We start from the raw sequence: 23758 nt of genomic DNA on the forward strand, positions 1-23758 counted from the left end.
TGATCACGCCTACGTGAGAAGTCGCCACAAAATCCCGACACTAGTGCCGGGGTTTGGGGAGCTTCCAGGCTGGCGGACACATCCACACCGGGAGGGTAATGCACCCCAGCTCCACACAGACAGAAGCTCCTGCGCTCGGGACCCTCCCAGGCTTTGCCCTATGTACCTCTTCATCTGTGTCCTTTATCTTATCCTTTAATGAACTGGTCAACATAAGTAAGTGTTTCCCTGAGTTCGGAGATGCTGGGCTAGCAAAACAATCAAACCTGAGGAAGAGGTCATCGGAGCTCCTGACCTAGAGCCGGCTGGCCAGAGCACAGGTGAGTACCTGGGCGTGGGACTGGCGCCTGCAGTGTGTGCGTGGTGGGGCAGCGCTGCGAGCCCTTAACCTGTAGCATCTCATGTTACCTCCAGGTAGACAGTGTCAGAACTGAGCTAAACCGTAGGATACCCAGCTGGCAGAGAATTTCTTCGTGTGGGGAAAATCCTCCACATATGTGGTGGCCATCAGTGAAGGGCTTTGTGTGAGGAGTAAAGGAGATTCACAGGACAAAGAACTGGGTTTTCCCTGCACACGAGGAGAACCGTGGATTTTTCTATTTCAGCTACATACTGTATGATTCCAACTCTATGACATTCTAGAAAAGGCAAAACTACAGAGAGTAAAAAGGTCAGAGGCTGACAGGGGTTGGGGGAGAGAGGGGTGAATAGGGGGAGCACAGAGGACCTTTTAGGGCAGTGAAACTATTCTGCAAAATACAGTAATTATGAACACATCACACCTGTGTCAAGACCCATAGGATATAAACACAAAGAGTGAACCCTCATGTAAACTATGGACTTTAGTTAATAATAATGACATCTCGGGAGCTCCCTGGTGGTCTAGTGGGCAGGACGCTATGCTTTTACTGTGGTGGCCCAGGTTCGACCCCTGGTCGGGGAACTGCCCACAAACCGCATGGCAACAAAATAAATATTTAAATAATAATATCTCAATATTGGTTTATCAATCGTAACAAATGTACCACCATAATTAATACAAGATATAAATAACTGGAGGAACTGTGTGCAGGGGGAGAGGGATATGTGGGAACTCTCTGTACTTTCCAATCATTTTTTTCTATCAACTTAAAATTTCTCTAAAAAAAAAAAGTCTATTAATGTTTTTATGTGGACACTATATTAGAATACTACATGGCTGTAAAAAAGGACGAGGCTGCCCTCTACACTGATACAGAAAAGACCTCCAGATAATGACATGACCACACAAGGCACAGAACAGTATATATTAGGCTTACTTCTGTCTAAGAAAGAAAATTAAAATGTTTTCACACGTGTTTGCATTTTACAGAAATGTTGAAAGGAAATAAAGAAACCAATAATAATGGTTACCTGTGGGGTAAGGGGAGTAGAGTGGGAGGGAAGGGGCAGAAGAGGGAGACTTCTAAAGATATATACTACCATTTATATACGTACTGAACACACATATACAGTATTTGAAAGCAATATAAAAATTGTGTATATATATATTATACATGTAGTTCAAAAGTCAGAAATGATTATATAGGGGCTTCCTAGGTGGTGCAGTGGTTAAGAATCCGCCTGCCAATGCAGGGCTCACGGGTTCGATCCCTGCTCCAGGAAGATCCCACATGCCGCGGAGCAACTAAGCCCGTGCACCACAACTATTGAGCCTGAGCTTTAGAGCCTGTGAGCCACAACTATTGAGCCCATGTGCTGCAACTACTGAAGCCCACCCGCCTAGAGCCTGTGCTCCGCAACAAGAGAAGCCACGGCAATGAGAAGCCCGTGCACCACAACGAAGAGTAGCCCCCACTCACCCCAACTAAAAAGAAAGCCTGAGCACAGCAAAAAAGACCCAACACAGCCAATAAAATAAATTTTAAAAAAAAGTGATTATTGGGAAAAAATAATTGCCTTTGAAACAACGGACAAAGGATTAACCTCCAAAATATACAAGCAGCTCATGAAGCTTCATACCAAAAAAGCAAATAACCCAATCCACAAATGGGCAGAAGACCTAAATAGACATTTCTCCAAAGAAGACATACAGATGGCCAACAAACACATGAAAAGATGCTCAACATCACTAATCATCAGAGAAATGCAAGTCAAAGCCACAATGAGGTATCACCTCACACCGATCAGAATGGCCATCATCACAAAATCTGGAAACAACAAATGTTGGAGAGGGTGTGGAGAAAAGGGAACTCTCCTGCACTGTTGGTGGGACTGTAAGTTGGTACAGCCACTATGGAAAACAATTTGGAGGTTCCTTAAAAAACTACAAATAGAACTTCCATATGATCCAGTAATCCCACTCCTGGGCATATACCCACAGAAAACCATAATCCCAAAAGAAACTTGTACCATAATGTTTATTGCAGCAACCTAAATGCCCATCAACAAATGAATGGATAAAGAAGATGTGGCATATATACACAATGGAATATTACTCAGCTATAAAAAAAAAAGTGATTATATATACATACTATATTTACATGTAAGTATATATATAAGTAACATAAGTATATAAATATTATATAAGTGTATATAAGTATATATAAGCATATACATAAGTAATATAAGTATATGTAAGTATAATATATATACTTATATCAGTATATGTTATATAAATATATATAATATATACATATATTATTTAAGTGTATATATATAATATATATTAATATATATAGGGACTTCCCTGGTGGCACAGTGGTTAAGGCTCTGCACTCCCAATGCAGGGGGCCCAGGTTTGATCTCTGGTCAGGGAACTAGATCCCAAATGCATACCACAACTAAGAGTTTGCATGCCACAACTAAGGAGCCCATGTGCCACAACTAAGGAGCCTGCTGGCCACAACTAAGACCCAATGCAACCAAATTAAGAAAAAAAAAGGGACTTCCCTGGTGGCACAGTGGTTAAGAATCCACCTGCCAATGCAGGGGACGCTGGTTCAATCCCTGGTCTGGGAAGATCCCACGTGCCATGGAGCAACTAAGCCCGTGTGCCACAACTACTGAAGCCTGTGCACCTAGAGCCTGTGCTGTGCAACAAGAGAAGGCATCACACTGAGAAGCCCCCACTTGCCACAACTGGAGAAAGCCTGTGTACAGCAACAAAGACCCAACACAGCCAATAAACAAATAAAGAAATAAAATTTTATTTAAGAAAAATATATATATACATACATAATCACTTCTGCTTTTTGAACTACATGAATATGCTACTTATGCTTTAACAAAAGGAACTTTAACCATTATATATTCAGAAGAAAACAGAAGGGCAGAGGATAAAAGTCCCCCTCCCCTCAGGACCTACTCCTTATACCCTCGTCAGAGGTCAACACTGTTCAGAGCCTGCATCCCTTGCAGCCCTTTCAGTTTATTCACATCTGCATTTGTTCATAAACATGGTTCATTTTCCTTCCCTTTATATACAGATTAAAATATCATGCCCTTTGGTCCTGCAGCTTACTGCACAGATGGAGCCGGGAAGGCCCACAGCACTGTGGATTTGCACACACGGGCGGGGATGATCGAAGGGGAGACATTCCTAGTGGTGGTATTTCTGCGTTGAAGAGTAGGTCTACTTTCTGTTTTAATTGCCAGTCAAGTCTCCTGCCAACCAAACATGCAGGTGCTCGTTTCATATTATCCATCTGACGTTTTCACCAAATTAATGGGTGAAAGATAACATCTCATTCTTTGAAAATTTACTTTTCTTCATAGCTGTGTGGCTGATAGTTTTTTCATGTGTTCTTGGCAATCTGCATTAGACTTTTAAAAATCAGGCCATCTTTTTCTTACTGAATTGTAGGAGGTTCTTTATATATATATAAATATGTAATAACTGTTTAAATACATTCCTATGAATATAAACATTTAAATATATTTGGACTGTACAAATATAAAATTTACATATACATGTATAAATTAGGGATCTTAAGTCTTTGTTTTACACATGTAGCAAGTATTTTCTCTTAGTTTGTCACTTGTCTTTTAACTTTGTTTATAATATCTCTTACCATCTGGAAGTTTTAAAATTTTAATTTACTCAAATTGGGTAATCTTTTCCTTTACGGTGTCTGGGTTTGGGTCTTGTTTTGGAAGACCTTCCCTACCACAGAATCATAATAAATATATATATTTTATAAGATTTCTTGTAATACTTTTACTGCAGTTTTGCTTTTTGTGTCTATAATTATCAAGATTTTGTTTTTGATTATGGTGTGAGGAAGAGATGTCTTCTTTCCCCTATGGAGAGCCAATCAAAATGGTCTTTAGAAACCTAGACTTGAAATTAATTATTCAGCCAGATTTTACGTCTAACTCATAAGTGCCTAGTATGGTCCTGGGAATTTGATCTATGTCACCTGCTTTTGTGCCTACAACCCTATAAAAAAGATACTAAGACCCTTCTTTATAGATAAAGAAGCCCAGAGAGACAGCGCTTGGACCAGGCTCACATAGGAAGTTCATGGGAGGAAGGAGGAAGGGCTGGAAAGATGTGGGGGCAGAAGAGGAAATAACTCTCAGGATAGAGCCTGACCCAGGAGGGGAGCCTCCATCTCACCTCCAGGCAAGGATCAGGGTGCAGTCGGCCAGGATGCACATCTTAGCCAGCTCCTTGAGGGCCTGCTGAGGATCTTTCTGGGTAGAGAAGAAAATTAGAATGAAGGATCTGGGAGAAAGCAAGGAATTATAGTCTCAAAAATAGAGCAGCTTAGGATGCCAAGAGCCTTTTACTTGAGTGACACTCCCTAACCTCCAACTGGGTGCCCAGGCTGTGTGGGGCAGTGCCAGGACCCAGCAGGGACCGGGACAGCCCTGGCTCTGCCTTCCCGGCACTCACCATCTGATGAGGGGGACAGACAGTCCTTAATCAGTGAGTGGCCAGGGCTGGGGTGGGAGAGCCAGAGGAGCATCTGTCCTACCTGGGGGATCAGGGAGAGCTTCCTGGAGGAGGGGAATCTGAGCTGGGACCTGGAGGAGAATGAGGTGTGAGGGCAACAAAAGGAGAGCAGAAAAAGGAATTCCAGACATAGGGAACAGCGTGTACGAAGGAAGGGAACGGAAAGAGGGCTTGAGGAAATACATTTCACCACTATGGGATGGAGGCTGTGAAATGAAAGAGTGATCACGTGGAAGCTTAGAGATAAGCTGGGAGAGTGGGGCAGGGATCGGGTCACAGAGGGCCTCACGGGTCATGGAGGGCACTGGGGGACCACGGAGGGGTATGGACATCAGATCTGCGTGCCAGAGGACCCCTCTGACTACAGCAAGGTCAAAGCTAGAGAGCATGAGAGAAGGCAAGAGGCTGGGGCAGGGACCCAGGCCAGAGAGGAAAGGGCTGGATCAGGGCTGGGCTGTGAGGATAGAGAGGATGAAACAGGTTCAAGAAATACTTAGGTGGCAGAGGGCAGGGCCTGGTTGAAGAGGCTGCGGGGAAGGAGGAGATGGTAATCTGACCCTCCGCCTCCATGCCAACACAAGTGTCCATCTCAGATGTGAGGAACGCCCCACCGAGGCTCTGATTTGCATTTCTCCTTGGAAGGGATTCAACAGTCCACCTGGCAACCAGGAGGCCCAAGGCTCCCCATTTCACAGATGGGGACCGTGAGACCCACGGGGGAATGACCCCTGCTTACCACATCCACTTGGACGAGCAGGACCCTCAGGGCGAAGCTCTTCCCCAGGCTCTGAAGCCGCTGGTGGATGTAGTCAGGGTGGAGGTTGTGGTAGCGGAGGCTGGGGGGCGGGGAGATGGAGGGGTTGGGAGGTCTCCGGCTAAGAGAACCCTGAAGCCCTTCTCCCCTCTCACTGGAATGCAGAGGGCTTGGAGAGCACAGATGGACAGCCTTGCTGGGATCTGGGGTTCAGAGAGGTTAAATGACTTGCCCAAGGTCACCCTTCAAGAAAGGAGCACAGCGGGACTGGCAGCGCGGGCTGCCTGGCTCTGGCTCCCTGGGAGGGTGGGCCCCTGGATTCTTCACCAAGGAGAAGAAGACCCTTAGGTTTCGGGTGGAGAACAGCAAACCCTAGAGAGTGTGTACAGTGGCGGGGGGGAGGGGGGGGCGGGGTTCTGTATAGCTGGTCTTGGGAAGCAGGGCCCACCCCCAGGACTGTCTGCTTTGACCTCAGAGGGCACTGGCAGGGAGGGGGTGGGTGGCTTTGCCACCCAGGAACAAAGGGACATCTCTGCCCAGCAGCCGGCAGCTCTCATACCCTGCAGGGAGGACAGGAACTTAGAAGTTTCACTTCCCCTGTCTGGAGACGAGCCCCCAGGAGTGGAGGGAAACTTGTTTAACTGCAGTGAAGGTGACAGAAATCCTGGCTCCAGTCCTGGGTGCCCGGGACATGAGTCTCCCTCCTTCCTCTGTCTCAAAGTCTGGGGCCTCCAGCCCCTCCGCCCTCAGACCCAGGGGTCCAGGCCTCCAATGCCTCCTTCCTCAGACCCAGAATCCGGGGGCCCCCAGCCCCTCCTCCCTCAGACCCAGAGTGTGGGGCCCCAGCTCTTGCTCTGGGCACCTCCAGGCCAAGATCTCTGCCTCCCACGCAGGGTCACACCTAGGCCCAGAGCTGACGGGACCGTGCCAGAGGTCTCCCATCCAATGGCCCAGAACGCCCAGAACACACCCCTCCCAGGCTGTCCTGAGGGTAGGCGGCCCCCAGAGCTCACCTGAGAAAGAGGGCGCAGGTGCTCTGGCCCAGCACATAGTCCGGAAGCACGTCACCAAACTCCCAGGGCACGTTGCGTACAAACCTCAGCACAGGGTTTCCTCTCTGGGGGGAGGAGGACCGAAGCCCTTAGCAGAGCGACCCTGGGACCACCACCACCCAGGGCTCCTCCCCCCACCTCCTCCCCCTCCTCCTGCTCTGCACCTGGGGCTGCTCCAGCTCTGCTCTCCTCCTCTCCCCAGACTCCTCCGTCTCCTCAGCCTGGAATGTTCTTGGTGCCGGGGCTCTGACCTAGACCCCTCCTCCCTGGCCCTAGGCCTTAACTAAAGGGTCCCTGGGTCTCTCTCCAGCCCCAGCTTGTGTGTCCTGTAGTCCATGGGACACCTGTCGCCAGGGGTCTACCTCACTGCACTCAGCACTGGCCCCCACACCTGCTCCCCCTCTGGTTCGAACTCAGGGACGGCCCCACCGCCCAGAGACCCAGGCCTTGTCCTAGACGCTTCCCTCTCCCCCTCCTCCCCCAGGTGGGACATCTACCTTCTAAGCCTCCCCCATGAATGCCGCCCCTCCACTGCCACGGCCCCCACCACGCCTCCTCCTGGTCTCCTGCCCCTACCCCCTAGGCCACCCTCCACACAGGAGCCAGACAGTCCTTCCTAAAGCACAAACCTGTTCCTCCCCTGCTCTAAGCCCTGCCACGGCCCCCCAGTGCCCTCAGGAGGAAGCTCCTCACAGGGGCCTGTGACCCTCCAGAGGGTCAGCGCCCCCACAGCCTGGCATTTGTTTAGCAGGCTCCTCTCTCTAAACACCCCCTCATGCTCTACCCTGTTGCCCAAGACCAAAATACTTTGAGCAAGTCAAACTTTAATCTATTCAGGTATCTGAGTGCCTACTGTGTGTCTAAGTGCTGGGGACACAGCTGTGACCAAGAGGACACAGATCTCTGCCCTCATGGGGGACGCAGACATGAAACAAAAGCAACTCAGGGATGAACGTGTAATTAACAAGTGAGGTGGAATTCAGCTCTAATAAAGGTGTGGAATCTGCTCTTGTGGTGGGGTGCGGGGTGGTCAGAGCAGCTGGGGCAGGAGGGGCGTGCAGCTCTGGGCCGTCTGGACCTGAGGCACCAGGAGCCATGGAAGGGCTTCGAGCAAGGGAGGGGTGGGATCCAACGTTAATTTTTAAAAGATTATTCTGTCCACTTCACACCCACCAGAACAGTCAAAATCCAAAAGACGGACAATGACAAGTGGTGAGGATGTGGTGAAAATGGAACCGTCACACACTGCTGGTGGGAGGGTAACTCTATGTCTAAATGTTTGAGGAACTGCCAGACTGTTTTCCAAGGTGGCTGCACCATTTTATATTCCCACCGGCAGTGTACGAGGGTTCCAACTTCTCTACACCCGACCCACCCTTGTTAACGTCCATCCTCCTTTTTTTCTTTAATTTTATTTTTTGTCTCTCCTTTTGATTCTAGCCATCCTAGTGGCGGTGATGTGGTATCTCACTGTGGTTTGGGTTTGCACTTCCCTGATGGCTAACAAATTTTGAGCATCGTTCCATGTTCTTGGGTCCTATTATCCTCTTTGTATACTGCTGCTCTCCCCTTCCCCAATGTCAGCCCCGTCAATGACAGAGATTTTATCTCCTGTCCCCAGAGCCTAGAACAGCACCAGATAACCTCTGACCATCTATGAGCCCCTATTTTAAAGGCTCAGAGGGATTAAGTCACTTGCCCAAGATGACACAGCTACCGTGTGGCAGAGCCGGATTCAAACTGGGGCCTGTGTTCAACCGTTTTTGAATAAATGAACAAACCTGGGGACAGGAAATGTAGCTGCATGAACACAACCATGCCCCCAACCAGAAGAGTTGGGGTGTTATGGACTGAATGTCTGTGTCTCCCCAAAATTCAGAGGCTGAAATCCTAACCCCCAATGTGACGCTATTAGGAGGTGAAGGGAGGTGATCAGGTCATGAAGGTGGAGCCCTCATGAATGGGATTAGGGCTTTTATAAAAGAGACCCCAGACAGTTCCCCTGTCCCTAGCACAATGGCTAGAATTCAGTCCTCCTTCCTCGCCCACCACAAAGCCCTCCCTATAACTGAGTTTCCCACCTGAAAGCCCAAAGCCCCACTTCTGCATCCCCCTCCTCACCTGCCGGGGGCTCACAGTGATGCTGTTGGATTTTGCTCCTGGTTTGGGGGCCTGGTTGGGGGTCTCTCCTGCCAGGGGTTCTGGTCCCACGGCGCGTGTGGCTCCAGCCCCTTCTAGAGGTCCTGAGATGGCATACTCAGCATAGGTCTGAGGGGTCGGCTGGGGCGCGGGCTCCACAGTGGGCAGCCTCCGTGTGGATTTAAATAAGGCCTTGGCCTGTGGGAAGAGATGCGAGAGGGTACACTAATTCTGAATCTAGCCACTTTTCCCCACCTCCTTGGCCTCTACCCTGGTCCCAGCCACCCTCTTCTCTCCCTTGGGCCACTGTAGTCACCTCTCCACCAGTTCCCTGCCTCTGCCCTTACCCCCGACAGTCTGCGCCCCACACTGAGTTACATCAAGTCTCTCCTCTGCTCAGGGCCCTTAGGTGGCTCCTGCCTCAAAGTAAAAGCCAAAGCTGTCACCACAGTCCTCAAGCCTCTTTTTTTTTTTTTTTTTAATAAATTTGTTTATTTTATTGGCTGCGTTGGGTCTTTTTTGCTGTGCGCAGGCTTTCTTTTTAGTTGCAGTGAGTGGGGGCTACTCTTCATTGTGACGCACAGGCTCCTCATTGCTGTGGCTTCCCTTGTTGCGGAGCACGGGCTCTAGGCGGGTGGGCTTCAGTAGTTGCAGCACATGGGCTCAATAGTTGTGGCTCATGGGCTCTAAAGCACAGGCTCAATAGTTGTGGCACACTGGCTTAGTTGCTCCACAGCATGTGGGACCTTCCTGGAGGAGGGATCAAACCCGTGTCCCCAGCATTGGCAGGCGGACTCTCAACCACTGCGCCACCTAGGAGTCCCCAGTCCTCAAGCATCTTAAGGATCTGTCCCTGCCCCCTTGCCTCAGAGACCTCATCTTCTACCTCTATACCCTTTCTCTACTCCAGCCCCACTGGCCTTCCTGGTGCCCTAAAACATATCAGGTTCTCTCTGACCTCAGGGCCTTTGCACTGGCTGTGTCTTCACTGACCCCACCCCACCCCACTCCCGATGTTGCATAGCTCACTCCCTCACCTCTTTCACATCTCAGCAAAGGCATCATCTCCTCCAAGAGGCCCTCCCTTGACTGGGCTATCTAAGGTAGCTCTTCTCCCCCATCACACCCTCTATCCTTAGCCTACCTTCTTTTTCTTCATAGCAATCGGTGGCAGCCAGTATTTAGCACCAGCCGATTGTGTTCCTGGGGGATTGAGATCTCAGTGTTGCCAGATCCTTTATTTACCAAAAGATGTCAAAAGTGTAGACTTTTTTACAAATTGCCAAACGTTCCAATTCTTAACAATGAATTCATACCTTGCAGAACCAGGGTTCTGGCTACATAAAACCTATCTCAGGACTACTCCCTGGCTGCCAGTTTGCGGCCTCTGCCTTAGCCCTCCATGCTCATCATATGTTACATTTTACTAGGAAATTGAGGCTTGCAAAGGGCAAAGAACTGTCTTCTCAAAGTGACCCAGGCCCAACATTTCCTAACCCACACTGTGCTCCCACAGGTCCCTTCCCTTCCCCCTTCCTGCCAACCACCCCACAAGCCTCCCAGCGGTCCCCCCATCTCCTAGTCCTACCCCAGGAGGAGGGACCTCATCCTGGTCCATTGGAATGAGGAATTTCTTCCTTGCGGGTGGGTCAGCGGCCTTCTGCACTCCCTCTTCGTCCATCGCAAGGTCCTTCTGGGACCTGAAAATGAAGATGTGGTGTCGGGGGCGAGTGAAACACCGGCATTCCCCAGCAGGACCCCCCGGTCACAGCCGTCCCCGCCCCCCCTCCCCCCCCAAAATTCCAGGGCTCCATCGCGTCCAGGTCCAGATACCCAGGGCCCCAGGTTCCACAAGGCCCCGCCTCATCGAGCCTCCATCTGCGGCTCGCTCCGCTCCTTACCGGGACACACTTTCCATTCGCCACGCCCTTCAGGGTCCCAACGTTCTACTCTCCCCGCCCTCACTGTTCCCCGCCTTCGGTTTCCCAGGCCCGACCACTGTCCCCAACCCTCCGTCCACATCCCCTCCAGGGCTCGCACCTGGAGGCCTTCCCCTTGCTCCTCCTTCTCAATCTCTCAGACACTGTAACGATTGATTGGCTTCTGCAGCTGCCAATGGCGACCGGCCGTCTCAACTCCCCGCCCCTCTCAACCTAGCCCCGCTGTCTCAGCGCCCCGAGTACTCACTCACCTCCTCGCCCACCGGCCGCGAAAGAAAAACCAGAGGGAGATCGAGGCGTCCCACTCCCCCCAGAGCGGCGAGCGCGGCCCCAGGCTCGCCGCACTTCCGGCCTCTCTAGCCCTCCAGCCCGCTCCCGACGTTCCCCAAAGGAGTAGAGCATCGAGAGGGGCCGTCCCCGCGCAGCTCTCTATGGTCCTGGAGGACTGAGAAGATTTGGGTTGGAGAGAGCTGTCGGCCTCTGACCCTCAGCGCCTCCTGTTGCCGAGCTCTTTAATTTCAGTCTCCTGATTGAGTGCCTCTCGTGTGCCCCGGCTCTGGGCAAGGCTTAGGGGAGAAGAGATTGCGGGTAACCAAACTAAGTTCCTTCTCTCAATGCAGACTTAGGTTTGAATCCCAGCTCTGTCATTGACTTGGCCTCAGTTTCCCCATTCACTCATTCCCTTATTCCACATATATTCCCCGAGCGCCTCCTCTGTTCCCGGCTCTGTGCCAGGCACTGCTGGTGACACAGCGCTGACCAAGGATAACGATAGCCCCGCTCTGCCCTCCTGGTGCTCACAACGCATTGGGAGAGACAGACCGGTTCCCAAACAGTGACGACCCAGAATGGGTAGGGCTGGATAGGAGACCCCCAGAGGGCTAGGGAAGGGGGTGGGGCAGGGGACACCTAATCCAGCCCGAGGGCCAGGAAAGAGCTTCCTAGAGGAAGGGACATCAGAGCAGAGACCTGGTTGATGAGTTAGTATTAGTCATTTCCTGAAAGGATAGTATCACACTGTTCTAACTTGCAACTCTGATTACTAAGAAGAGAGAACATCTTTTATGAGTTTATTGATCTTAAATATTTTGTTTTCTGAGTTGCTTGCTCATATCCTCTGCCCATGTTTTCAGTGGGGTTGTATGCCTTTTTTTTTTTATTACTGTTAATGTGCAGGAGTGGATTCCAATTCTATTTGTTAGTTGCATATATTCCAAATATTTCCTCCTGGTTTGCACTTTATAGTTTAACTTTATTTTCTCACACAGAAGTTCTTAGTGTTTATTTGCACCTACTTATCAATCTATTCTATCCTGACTTTTGGTGTGTTTAAGAGGCTTGCCATACCCCAAGGTCATAAATATAGTTTATCATTTCTTTTAATACTTTTCCTAGTTTTTATTTTGTTTCTGTCTTTCATCCATATGAGACTTATTTTTGAAAATGTACTAAGGTAGGAATTTATGATGGATATAGCCAACTGTTTCAATACTGTTTATTTTAAAAGCCAGTCCTGGGAATTCCCCGGCTGTCCAGTGGTTAGAACTCGGTGTTTTCACTGCTGGGGCTGGTTCCATCCCTGACTGGGGAACAAAGACCCCACAAGTTGTGCCGCATGGCAAAAAAAAAAAAAAAAAAAAGCCAGTCCTTTCCCTGGTTTTGATATTCCACCTTTATCATGTGCCGAATTCCCATATATGCACAGATCTATTTCTGACATTTCTATTATGTTTCATTGGTCTCTATATCTGTTCCTTGCCTCCATGCCAAACTGTTTTTTAGATATGTTTTGATATGATATGAGGCGAGTCCTCCACCTCTATTCAGTCTCAGATCTGTCTTTACCATTCTTGTCCTTTTTCTCCTCTAGATGGATTTTCGCAGCTGCTTTTCTACTTCCCTGAAAAATCCTATTGAGATCGAGATTGGAATGGCATTGAATTGACGAATTAATTACAAGAAGATTGACATCTTTTTCATGTCCATCAACATATTATCTCTCTCCACTGATTTTGGCTTTTGTTAGGAACCTACTGTAAAAGATTTTTTCTAATTAATTTTTATTTATATAATTGGTTCATGGTATTAGTTTCCTAGGGCTGTTGTAAAGAAGTACCAAAAATTGAGCGGCTTAAACCACGGAAAATTATTGTCTCACAGTTCTGAGGCTAGAAGTCCAAAATCAAGGTGCTGGCAGGGCAATGCACCCTCTAATGCACTGGGGGAGGATCTGTCCCAGGCCTCTCTCTTAGCTTCTGGTAGCCTCAGGCATTCCTTGGCTTGCAGATGGCAACCTTCTCCCTGTGTGTCTTCACACTGTCTTCCCTCCCTTTGTGTGTCTGCCTTTCCCCATTTTATAAGGACGCCAGTCATATTGGATTAGGGCCTATCCTAATGACCTCATTTTAACTTGTCTCTGGAAAGACCTTATTGCCAAATAAAGTCACATTCTGAAGTAATGGGGGTTAGGACTCAACATATCTTTTGGGGGGACACGAGTCAACTCAACAATTTTCTGTTACTTTTTATAAACGTCTTTCTTTTGAATTCATTTTTTTACTTCTTGCTAGAGTACATTCTCTTCTAACTTTTTCAGAAAACATTCTGGATGGAAAATTTCTCAGTGTCGCTCATCTGAAAGTGTCTTTATTTGACCCTCACAAATGGAATCTTAAATTCTGGGTTCCTAGTTATTTTCCTTGCAAAGTTAGAAGATACTGGTCCTCCATCTCCCTGACTTCTGGGTCACTGATGAGAAGTCTACCATCTCCCTGATTCTCCTTCCTTCATAAGCAGTCTCATCACTGGGTGTCATTTTTCCCCAGGATCACTTACTAGCCCTGTGACCTAGTGCCAGCAACTCGGTTTCTCTGTGTGCATCAGTTTGTTCATCTCTAAAATGGGGATAACAATAGCATAACTATTAGAAGGATGAAATGAGTTATGTGTAAAGTGCCTACATCTGTACTTGGCAGGCAGTAGGTGCAATATTCAGGTTTGTCATAAAAATAAAATAGCCCTTGACCAAGTCCTGGGCAAGCAAGGGCTGAAGCTGTTGTGGCCACGGGCTGTATCACAGTGCCCTGAAACCAGAAGGGGCTACTGAACCATGTGTTATATGAATGAATAAAGAACAGAAGCAGGGCTTCGTAGGTGGCGCAGTGGTTAAGAATCCGCCTGCCAATGCAGGGGACAGGGGTTTGATCCCTGCTCCAGGAAGATCCCACATGCCGCAGAGCAACTAAACCTGTGCGCCACAACTATTGAGCCTGCACTTTAGAGCCCGTGTGCCACAACTACTGAGCCCATGTGCTGCAACTACTGAAGCCCACACGCCTAGAACCCGTGCTCCGCAACAAGAGAAGCCACCACAACGAGGAGCCCGGGCACCACAACGAAGAGTAGCCCCCACTCACCGCAACTAAAGAAAGCCCACGGCACAGCAAAAAAAGACCCAACACAGCCAATAAAATAAATAAATAAATTTAAAGAACAGAAGCAGAGTCCTCCAGCAAGCACTGGGAGCCTCAGTTTCCCCATCTGTAACTGCTGAGGTTGTGAGAATTCAGTGAGACCACAGAGACCTGTCTTGAGAGGCACGGTTCACTCATTTCTTGAATAAGTATATATTGAGTACCTACTGTGTGGCAGGCATTGGGGACACAGCTGCCCGCAAATCAGACCAGGTCCCTGCGCTGTGGCACTGATGGTCTCATGGGAGACAGACCATAAGAAAGAAACACAAATAAGAGTTCCAGACAGTCATACGGGCTCTGGAAATGATAAAAACACAATGAAGTGAAGTAGATGATGGGGGATGGGGCCACACAGTCGCACGAAGACGGACTCTATAAACAAAAAATACATACATTACCATCAACTATGTAACCATCAAAGTAGATAGAGCGCTTACAATGAGCTAAATCCTCAAAATAACCCTCCCCTTAGATATCAATAGCTCATTTGACAGATGAAGGAACTGAGGCTGCAGCGACATAGAGAAGGACTATGAAAATGTGTCTCTGAATCCAAGGGCAGAGAGTGTTTCTAGAAGCAAGCCAGTCTGGGCGGGACTCAGTTTCTCAAGCTGGGGAATGGGAATTCCCAAACTTGCAATGCGTGCCTTTCCCGCCAGGGGGAGATGGCGCGCCACAAGAGGATTTGGGGTGTAGGGGCGCCGAGGGCTGTTTCACCAGAACTCAGCCCCCCACCCGCGCCGGGCAGGACCCGGGAGAAGGCGGTGGGCGGCCCCTTCGCTTCTCCAGACCCGCATTAGTGCGGCAAAGGCCCCGCTGAACGCGGTCCAGGTAACTCTCAGCCTATTTACGTTAGTGAAGGGCGGGCGGAGGGAAAAGTTGCACTCGGCTCTACGATATACTATATTTCCAAGTCTGATTCCTACACTCAATTCCCAAATTGAACTTTTGGATCCTGGATTCGAATCTTCCCGGATCCCAGAGGTGCGAGTTCGAGTCTAATAGCTGTCCGTACTCTTCGTGTCCCGTCCTTTTTACAAACGCTCCAAGTTCAAGTCCCAGCCCCAACCGAAGTTCCCAGGCGACTCCTCGAGTCCCACTGCCTCCGCTCCCACACCTTCCCCTAATCCCAACTTCGAGTTTCCTCTGCGCCTGCGAAGGATTGGGGTGGAAATGGAGAATATGGGGACACCTCGCCCCTAATTCCGCCAGAGGGACTCTGGGCCGGGGGCCGATTGCCGCCGGACCGAAGGCTCTGGAAGCGGGGGCGCGGCCGAGGGGCTCAGTGACCCGGCCGGCGTCCCCACCCGCCTCTAAACTTAGCCGCGGTGACGCGCGGCCCGGCGATCGCGACTGGGCCGGGGACGCAGGGGGGCCCGAGCGGAGGGGGAGCGGCTCTGCTCCGCGAGCCTCTATTTATAGCGCCCGGAGCCCGAAATAGAGCGGAGCCGAGCGGCCGGGATGACGCGGGAGCCGCCGGGGGCTGACTCACCCGGCCCCGAGCGGCAGCCCCCCGGATGGGGGCCAGTGGAGGCGCTGGACCCGACCCCGCGCCATCCCGGGCACCTCTTCTGCCGGGACGTCCCAGGTTTCCACGGGGGGCTGTGGATGGATATGCAGCAAAAGGAGGATCTGCAACATGAGAAACGGAGGTTAGATCAGAGGTGGGACTTCCCTCAAAGAGCCCAGAATCAAGGAACTTTAAACAAGAAAAGGGGTTAGGAAGGAGGGGAGAGGAACCAGATATACACACCCATTTCTCACCAGCAACAGGATTGAAGTGTCTTGGGGGCAGAGAAATGGACACAACCCAGCCAACCATCAGGCCATAGCTGTCCCCCTCTCCACTTGCCATGGCTCCTTGCATGCGGTTCGCACTCCCTAGAATGCCTTTCCCTGCCTCCCCAGTCTTAAGAACTCATGCTCCTCACGGACCCGGCGCTATGGGCAATCCCTTGCAAATGAAAACTCTGTGACCTACTGGACTGGGAACCCCTTGAGGGCTGGGCCGGGCCCTTCTCAGTCATCACCATGTCCCCCACACTGCCCCTGCACAAAACAGGCCTCTGGAGAAATTAATTGCATGAATAAGAAGTGTTGGTAATAAAGTAAAATGACGTTTCCCAAACTATAATAGCAAATGTTTGCTGTATGCTACATGCCAGGTGTGAGTCAGAGACTTATCTCCTATGAGTCTCACTACAACCTTAGGAAGGAGGTACTTTTATTATTTTCAGCATCACCAACCCCATGTTAGAGATGAAGAAACTGAGGCTCAGAGAATACCTTGCTTGTAGTCAGAGCTGTCTCTTGAACCAGGTCCCACTGCCCCACAGGTATTCAGCTCCCAGGATACTGTCTCTAGGCCCCATAGAACCCAAAGGTAAGGAATGATTCTCAAAGTGCAGTCCACAGAACCTTGGGTGGAGGAGCGGTTCCCCAGCACTCTTTCAAGAAGTCCCCAAGGTCAAAATGATTATCATAATAATATTAAGACATTTACCTCCCTTTTTCACTCTCACTCTCTCCTGAGTGTTCAGTGCAACCTGCAAAATATCACAACAGATTGAGCACAGAAGCAGAGGTGAGGACCCAGCTATCTTCTGTGGAGCCAGCATTCAAGTGATTTGCGGGCTTCCTAGGGGGCGCAGTGGTTGACAATCCGCCTGCCAGTGCAGGGGACACGGGTTCAATCCCTACCCCAGGAAGATCCCACATGCTGCGGAGCAACTAAGCCCATGCGCTACAACTATTGAGCCTGCGCTTTAGAGCCTGTGAGCCACAACTATTGAGCCCGTGTGCTGCAACTACTGAAGCCCACGCGCCTAGAGCTCATGCCCCACAACAAGAGAAGCCCCCACTCACCGCAACTGAAAGCCCACGCACAGCAAAAAAGACCCAACACAGCAGTAAAATAAATAAATTAATTAATTTTAAAAAAGTGATTTGCAAAACAATGCCCCCTTCTCACTAAACTTTCTTTTTGTTTTGGAAAATATGGTGGTTTTAAATTAAAAATATAGGCTGTATGTTAACCTGAAGTTGCTTTTTTAAATTATTTTTAAACGAATCAATAAATATTTCTTAAATATCTCAGTTTTAATTTCTAATCCAGTAAATATGGATAGATACAATCCACATCAACAAGAACTCTTTGGAGTCCTCATTACTTTTTAAGAGCATAAGGGACCCTGAGACCAAAAGATTTAATGAATCACTAAACTGGGCTTCCCTGGTGGCGCAGTGGTTAAGAATCCAGTTGCCAATACAGGGGACACGGGTTTGAGCCCTTGTCTGGGAAGATCCCATATGCCATGCCCACGGAGCAACTAAGCCTGTGCGCCATAACTATTGAGCCCACATGCCACAACTACTGAAGCCCGAGAGCCTAGAGCCCATGCTCTGCAACAAAAGAAGCCACTGCAATGAGAAGCCCGCGCACCACAACAGAGAACAGCCCCCGCTCACCGCAACTAGAGAAAGCCCGCAAGCAGCAATGAAGACCCAACACAGCCAAAAAATTAGTTAATTAATTAATAAAAAAAGAATCACTGAATAATCACATGTACCTGACAAGAATCTGAAACATCATTTTAACTGGGAGTGGGGAATGGGAGGGCAGGAGAGGTTTTTCTGTCAAAGGAACGTTTAAGAGGAGACCTTAAAGATGACTGGGAATCTGCTAGGTGGGGGGAGAAGACCTTTCAAGGCAGCAGGAACAGCTTGTGCAAAGGCCCTATGGTAGGAAATTGCTAGCCTATGTAGCTGGAATACAGGGAGTGAGGGGGAGAGTGGCAAGAAATAAGGCTAGACAATCAAGGGACCAGATCATGTAAGGCCACAAAGACCACAGTAAGTATTTTGCATTTTATTCTGAGTGGGTGGGGGGGTCAAGGATGGCATCAGGAAGCCCAGTGCAGAAGTGACCTCAGTTTTCCAGAGAAGATAAGATGGTAGCCTGGACTAGGGTGATGGGGGGTCAAGAGGAATCCTTAGGGCTTGAGGGACTGGCAGTAAAACGAACCAGAAGAGCAGACTGGAGAAAACAGTTGAGAATTCCAACTGAACCCCTCAGGGTTGGAGAAAACTTTGAGACATCCCAGTGGGAAGGTCACGTAGGCAGCGGGGAGCTCTGAGCTCAAGCTTTAAATCTGTGGAACAGTGTTTTCGGTCATTTATACTTCAACTTAAAAAAATTGAAATCTGGGAATTCCCTGGCGGTCCAGTGGTTAGGACTCCGTGCTTGCACTGAAAGGGGCATAGGTTTGATCCCTGGTCGGGGAACTAAGATCCCACAAGCTGCAGGGTGTGCCCAAAAAATAAAATAAAATAAAATAAATTGAAATCTGAAAGTCACCGGTGTACATGCAGATGATATTTTCTTTAACTCCTTATCTTGTTTCTATTAATATTATAATTTCTAGTTGATTAATCTTGTTAAATATTATTGGTTGACTTTCTAACAGGCAATCTGGCCAAATTCTCAGTTTAAAATAACTCATCGAGGGACTTCTCTGGTTGTCCAGTGGCTAAGATTCCATGCTCCCAAGGCAGGGGGCCCGGGTTTGATCCCTGGTGGGGGAATTAGATCCCACACGCGTGCTATAATTAAAACATCCTACATGCTGCAACTAAGACCCAGTACAGCCGAAATAAATAAATACATAAATAAATAAATAAATAAATAAAATATTTTACAACATAAATAATAAAAATAAAATAAGTTTGTTGAGAGACTTCCCTGGCAGTCCAGTGGTTAGGACTCCATGCGTCCACTTCAGGGGGCACAGGTTTGATCCCTGGTTGGGGAACTAAGATCGCACACCCTGGGTGGTGTGGCCAAAAACAACAACAACAAAAAACCAACTAGTTTGTGGATTCTCTTAGTTTTTCTTTGAAATGATCCAAATGCTAGTTTTCTCTCTTGCCTTCCCGTCTTTACATCTCATTTTTCTTGTCTTAGAGCATCTGCAAAGACGGTCACGACAATGGCAACTGGCCAAGTCGACCAATTCTCAAATACTCCCCATCACAGCCTTCGGAGGTGATTTACCTTGTTATCCCCATTTTATAAAAGGAGGAACGAAGGCACCGAGCCGTTGGTCTCTTGACCAAGGCCACACAGTGGGAAAGCAAACAAACCAGGACTCCCAACAAAAGTTTGTGTTCTCAATCACTGCCTTAAAAGAAAATTCAAACAAATAAAAAAGAAAAGAATTCAAAAACAAGAAAAGAAAAGAAAATTCAATAGGCACTCTGTATTTTTTTAACAGGCAAAAATACCCTGCGAGTTTCCACAGCGACCCCTGGATCTTGAATGAGGTTCTGGGGACCCGAGTTCTGGTTCTGGCTCTGCCTTCTTTCTGGGCTCAGTTTCCTCCTGTGAGACAGCATCTGAAAGCCACAGAAACTCTGTCTTCAGGGAGGAAGGAGACAGGCCCCCAACCAGACTGTATTCATTTCCTGTGGCTACCTGACAAATTACCACAAACTTGGTGGCTTAAAACAACAGAAAGTTATTCTCTCATAGTTCCGGAGGCTGGAAATCCTACATCAAGGTATTAGCGGGGCCACACTCCCTCTGAGTTTTCTAGGGGAGGATCCTTCCTTGCCTCTTCCAGCTTCTGGTGGCCTCAGGTGTCCCTGGGCTTGTGGCCGCATCACTCTGATCTCTCCCTCCATCTTCACACGGCCGTATCGTCTCCTATCTGTGTCCAGTCTCCCTCTGCCTTTCTCTTGTAAGGACACTTGCCATTGGCTTTAGGGGCCACTTGGATAATCCAGGGTGACATCACCTCACGAGCCTAACCTTAATCATATCTGCAAAGATCCTTTATCCAAATAAGTTCCCATTCACAGGTCTCAGGTGGACTTCTCTTGGGTGGGGGAGGGGCACGCCATTGAACCCACTACGCAGATCACAACAGAAAAATGAGAACAGGACAACACACGGCAGAGTTTAGACTGGGAGGTATCCAAAGCTTTGTGATTGCACACACCGGTTCCAGTGGAGAATGTTGAAGCACTTGCCCTTGAGAGCCCAGAGTGGTCTGTGGGTCCTACGCATGGCGGTTAGAAGTCTGTGTTGTCCCCCATGTTCTGGACGTCTTCCACGAGGATGAGAAGTCTTTTTTTTTTTTTTTTTTTAGCTCTTTATTGGAATATAATTGCTTTACACTCTGAGGATGGGAAGTCTTTAAGGGAGTTTTTCACTCTTCAACTGTTAATGTGGGGTTGAGAGATTTTCTGTTTCACAAAATGCCAAATAACAGTAGAAGTCGACACCCATACAGCCCTGTTCTAAGTGTTTACATATCTATTAATTCATTTAATCCTCACAAAAACCCCTCTGATGGCTTGCTGGTGATTCTCCTTTCATAGAGGAATAAACTGAGGTGCAGAGAGGCTGGAGCTGAAGTTTGGAAGTTCCAGAGCCTGAACCCACAGTCTGGCTTCAGAATCTAGGTTCTTGATCTTGAGCCATGCTGTCACCTGGAGGTGCACTGTCTCACGTTAAACCTGGACTTTGAGGAAGCCATACTCCCAGATCCCTGGTCAGGCACCAGCTACTGCTGCGATGTCCAATATCACAGCCACTTGGCTACACGTGGCTTTTAAGCACTCGAAACATGGCTGGTCCAAAATGAGATGTGTCGTGAGTGTAAAATCCACACCAGATTTCATAGACTTAGTGTGATAAAAAGAATGCAAACTACCTCATTTTAAAAAAACTGCTGCGGGACTTCCCTGGTGGTCCAGTGGTTAAGACTCCGCACTCCGAATGCAGGGGGCCCCGGTCTGATCCCTGGTCAGGGAACTAGATCCCACATGCCCAACGCAGCAACGAAGATCCTGCACAGCCACATAAACAAATAAATACTTTTTAAAAATAAAATAAAAATAAAAACTGCTGAGTACATGTTGAAATAATATTTTGCATCTATCTGGTTAAATAAAATACAGGAACAAAATTATTTTCACCTGTTTCTTTTGGCTGTGTGTGTGTGGCTACTAGGGCATTTAAGCTTGAATAAGTGGCTCACATCCTGTTTCTCATGGACAGCACTGGTCCATGGAATTTGCTGTCTCTCCATCCAGAGAGGACATCAGAGGCTGGGGTGCCATGTGTTTGTTCCAGGGGCCACTGAGCCTCAGGATTTCTTGCGATGTTCTAGAACAACCCGTGTCAGAAGCACATTCAAACAAAGCAACTGATGCGCATGTCAAAAACATGCCCTTAGGACTTCCTAGGTGGTGCAGTGGGTAAGAATCTGCCTGCCAATGCAGGGGACACGGGTTCAAGCCCTGCCCCAGGAAGATCCCACATGCCGCGGAACAACTAAGCCCGTGCGCCACAACTATTGAGCCTGCACTCTAGAGCCCGTGAGCTACAACTATTGAGCCCATGTGCTGCAACTACTGAAGCCCATGGGCCCACAGCCCGTGCTCTGCAACAGAAAGGCCACCACAATGAGAAGCCCACACACCACAACAAAGAGTAGCCCCCGCTCGCCGCAACTAGAGAAAGCCCGTGTGCAGCAACGAAGACCCAACACAGCCAATAAAATTAATTAATTAATTAATTAATTTTTAAAAAAAACATGCCCTTAAAGGGTGCTCTCAGGGCTTCCCTGGTGGCACAGTGGTTAAGAATCCGCCTGCTAATGCAGGGAACACTGATTTGATCCCTGGTCTGGGAAGATCCCACATGCCGCAGAGCACCTAAGCCCACGAGCCACAACTAGTGAGCCCATGTGTCACAACTACTGAAGCCCACGTGCCTAGAGCCCATGCTCCGCAACAAGAGAAGCCACCACACTGAGAAGCCCGGGCACCGCAACAAAGAGCAGCCTGCACTCACAGCAACTAGAGAAAGCCTGTGCACAGCAACAAAGACCCAATGCAGCCAATAAATAAATAAGTAAAATAAAGGACACTCTCAAATCTCTGCCTCCACAAGCTACTTAACCAAGAGAGAGACCACAGTACCAGGCAGTACTTTGTGGCCACTTGGTATATGGAGTACATTTTCTATTCATAAATTATATACTTGTGTGCCTCTATTGAGAGTGTTTTAAAATACAAACTTACAAAATGGAGATAACAGACTCATGGACGCGCCAGGCTGCATGAGATCACGAGTTCAAATCCTGACTCTGTCCCCTCCCTGGCTGTGATTCCTTCCATGAGTCCCGGTTTCTTCAACCAGAAACTGGAAGTGTCTGTGTCTGTGCCCTGAGGGTTGTTGGGGGAACTCAATGAGACCCTGCGTGCAAAGGGCAGCCTGCTGTCAGGCAGAGGATGAGCTACAGCAGCAACCGAGTTTCCTGAGATGGCGGGTCTGGCTTAGGTGGGAGGGAGTCATGCTAGGTTTCTCAGCGGAGGGGATGCTGTGTTGGACCTCAAAGCACGGAGAAATACTCACTAGGTGGAGCAGGATGGGAAAGGTATTTGGGCAGAGGGAACCGAATGTTCAAGTCGGGAGGCATGCACGATGCATTTGGGGAAAGGCAAGCTGTTCGAGTATTGTTAGAGGAAAGAGATGGGGTTGAAGAAGGCAGCAGGCCACGGAAGGCCTTGTAGTTCACAGGACTAGAGCACTGGGGAGTCATAGCAGGCTCTGAGCAGGGGAGAGACCTGACAGGAGCACGTTTGTGGTTTAGCAAAATCCTTCAAGATGGGAAGGGGCAGAACTGGGGCAGGAAACCAGGGATGAGTGTAGAGATGAAGGATGGAGTGGGGAAAAGGGACCAAGTGGGCCGCTGGACCAGAGTAAGGAGGGGGAGGAAGGAGAACATATAAAATCGTTAAAAGAATAGAGGAATTCCCTGGCGGTCCAGTGGTTAGGACTCCGCAATTCCACTGCAGGGGGTACAGGTTCGATCCCTGGTCAGGGAAATAAGATCCTGCAAGCCACATGGCACAGCCAGAAAAAAAAAGATAGAACAGAGATGAATGATGGCTATGGGAGGTAAGGGGAGGAAGGCACTAGGAGGAGGCCTAGAACTCTGGTCCAGGAGACAGGGTCTGTGTGGGACTACACCTGAGCTGGGGACCTGGGAGAAGCAGGCACAGGTGTAGGAGGAAGCTGTTGAAGTCAGTTGAAATTCCGTGCCACAACCAGGGGGAGGCATCCAAGAGGCTTCTAGACACATGGGTCTGGACACGGGGAGAGATGATAAAGCAGAGGCTGGGAGGCCAGTAGCTCAAACAGGGCTAAAATCCTGACAGTGGGAGAAAGTGCAGGGTGTAGTAGGTAACTTCACCATCAGCCAGTGATGACAGTGGAAAGTGGTCCTGTCCGGGACAGTAGTGTCAGGGTCTCATCCTGGTATGTACCTGGAGACAGGAAGATAAGCAGACCCAAAGCCCCCACAGGAGTGCCTGCCCAGTGCAGGGTGAGGGGGCCCAGATGTATACAAGCAGTCCATACTTCCACAGGGGCAGTGTGTAATTAA

The 23758-nt window shown here is 49.0% G+C and overlaps 1 protein-coding gene and 1 non-coding gene across 4 annotated transcripts in view; one reads left to right on the top strand and one right to left on the bottom strand.

Moving 5' to 3' along the window:
• ERCC1 (ERCC excision repair 1, endonuclease non-catalytic subunit) overlaps positions 1 to 23758 on the bottom strand; it is a 32494-nt gene that overhangs the window by 4493 nt on the left and 4243 nt on the right. The window contains exons 2-10 of one of the 3 annotated variants that reach the window (XM_057711474.1): positions 16804 to 16846; positions 15793 to 15932; positions 14462 to 14535; positions 10473 to 10584; positions 8867 to 9082; positions 6707 to 6810; positions 5676 to 5775; positions 4601 to 4677; positions 3165 to 3645 (exon numbers count right to left, since the gene is read on the bottom strand). In XM_057711474.1, the coding sequence (XP_057567457.1) occupies positions 3477 to 3645; positions 4601 to 4677; positions 5676 to 5775; positions 6707 to 6810; positions 8867 to 9082; positions 10473 to 10584; positions 14462 to 14535; positions 15793 to 15932; positions 16804 to 16846 (1035 nt within the window). In that variant the 3' untranslated portion in view covers positions 3165 to 3476. Of the gene's footprint in view, positions 1 to 3164; positions 3646 to 4600; positions 4678 to 5675; positions 5776 to 6706; positions 6811 to 8866; positions 9083 to 10472; positions 10585 to 11075; positions 14393 to 14461; positions 14536 to 15792; positions 15933 to 16803; positions 16847 to 23758 lie in introns of those variants that run through there. The other 2 variants (XM_057711473.1, XM_057711475.1) reach the window with 2 other exon arrangements.
• Positions 872 to 943, top strand: TRNAK-UUU (transfer RNA lysine (anticodon UUU)). The gene has a single exon. It is a non-coding gene; the product is annotated as a tRNA-Lys (tRNA).

The sequence above is a fragment of the Hippopotamus amphibius genome, chromosome 16 (assembly GCF_030028045.1).
Source record: "Hippopotamus amphibius kiboko isolate mHipAmp2 chromosome 16, mHipAmp2.hap2, whole genome shotgun sequence".
Taxonomy (NCBI): domain Eukaryota; kingdom Metazoa; phylum Chordata; class Mammalia; order Artiodactyla; family Hippopotamidae; genus Hippopotamus; species Hippopotamus amphibius.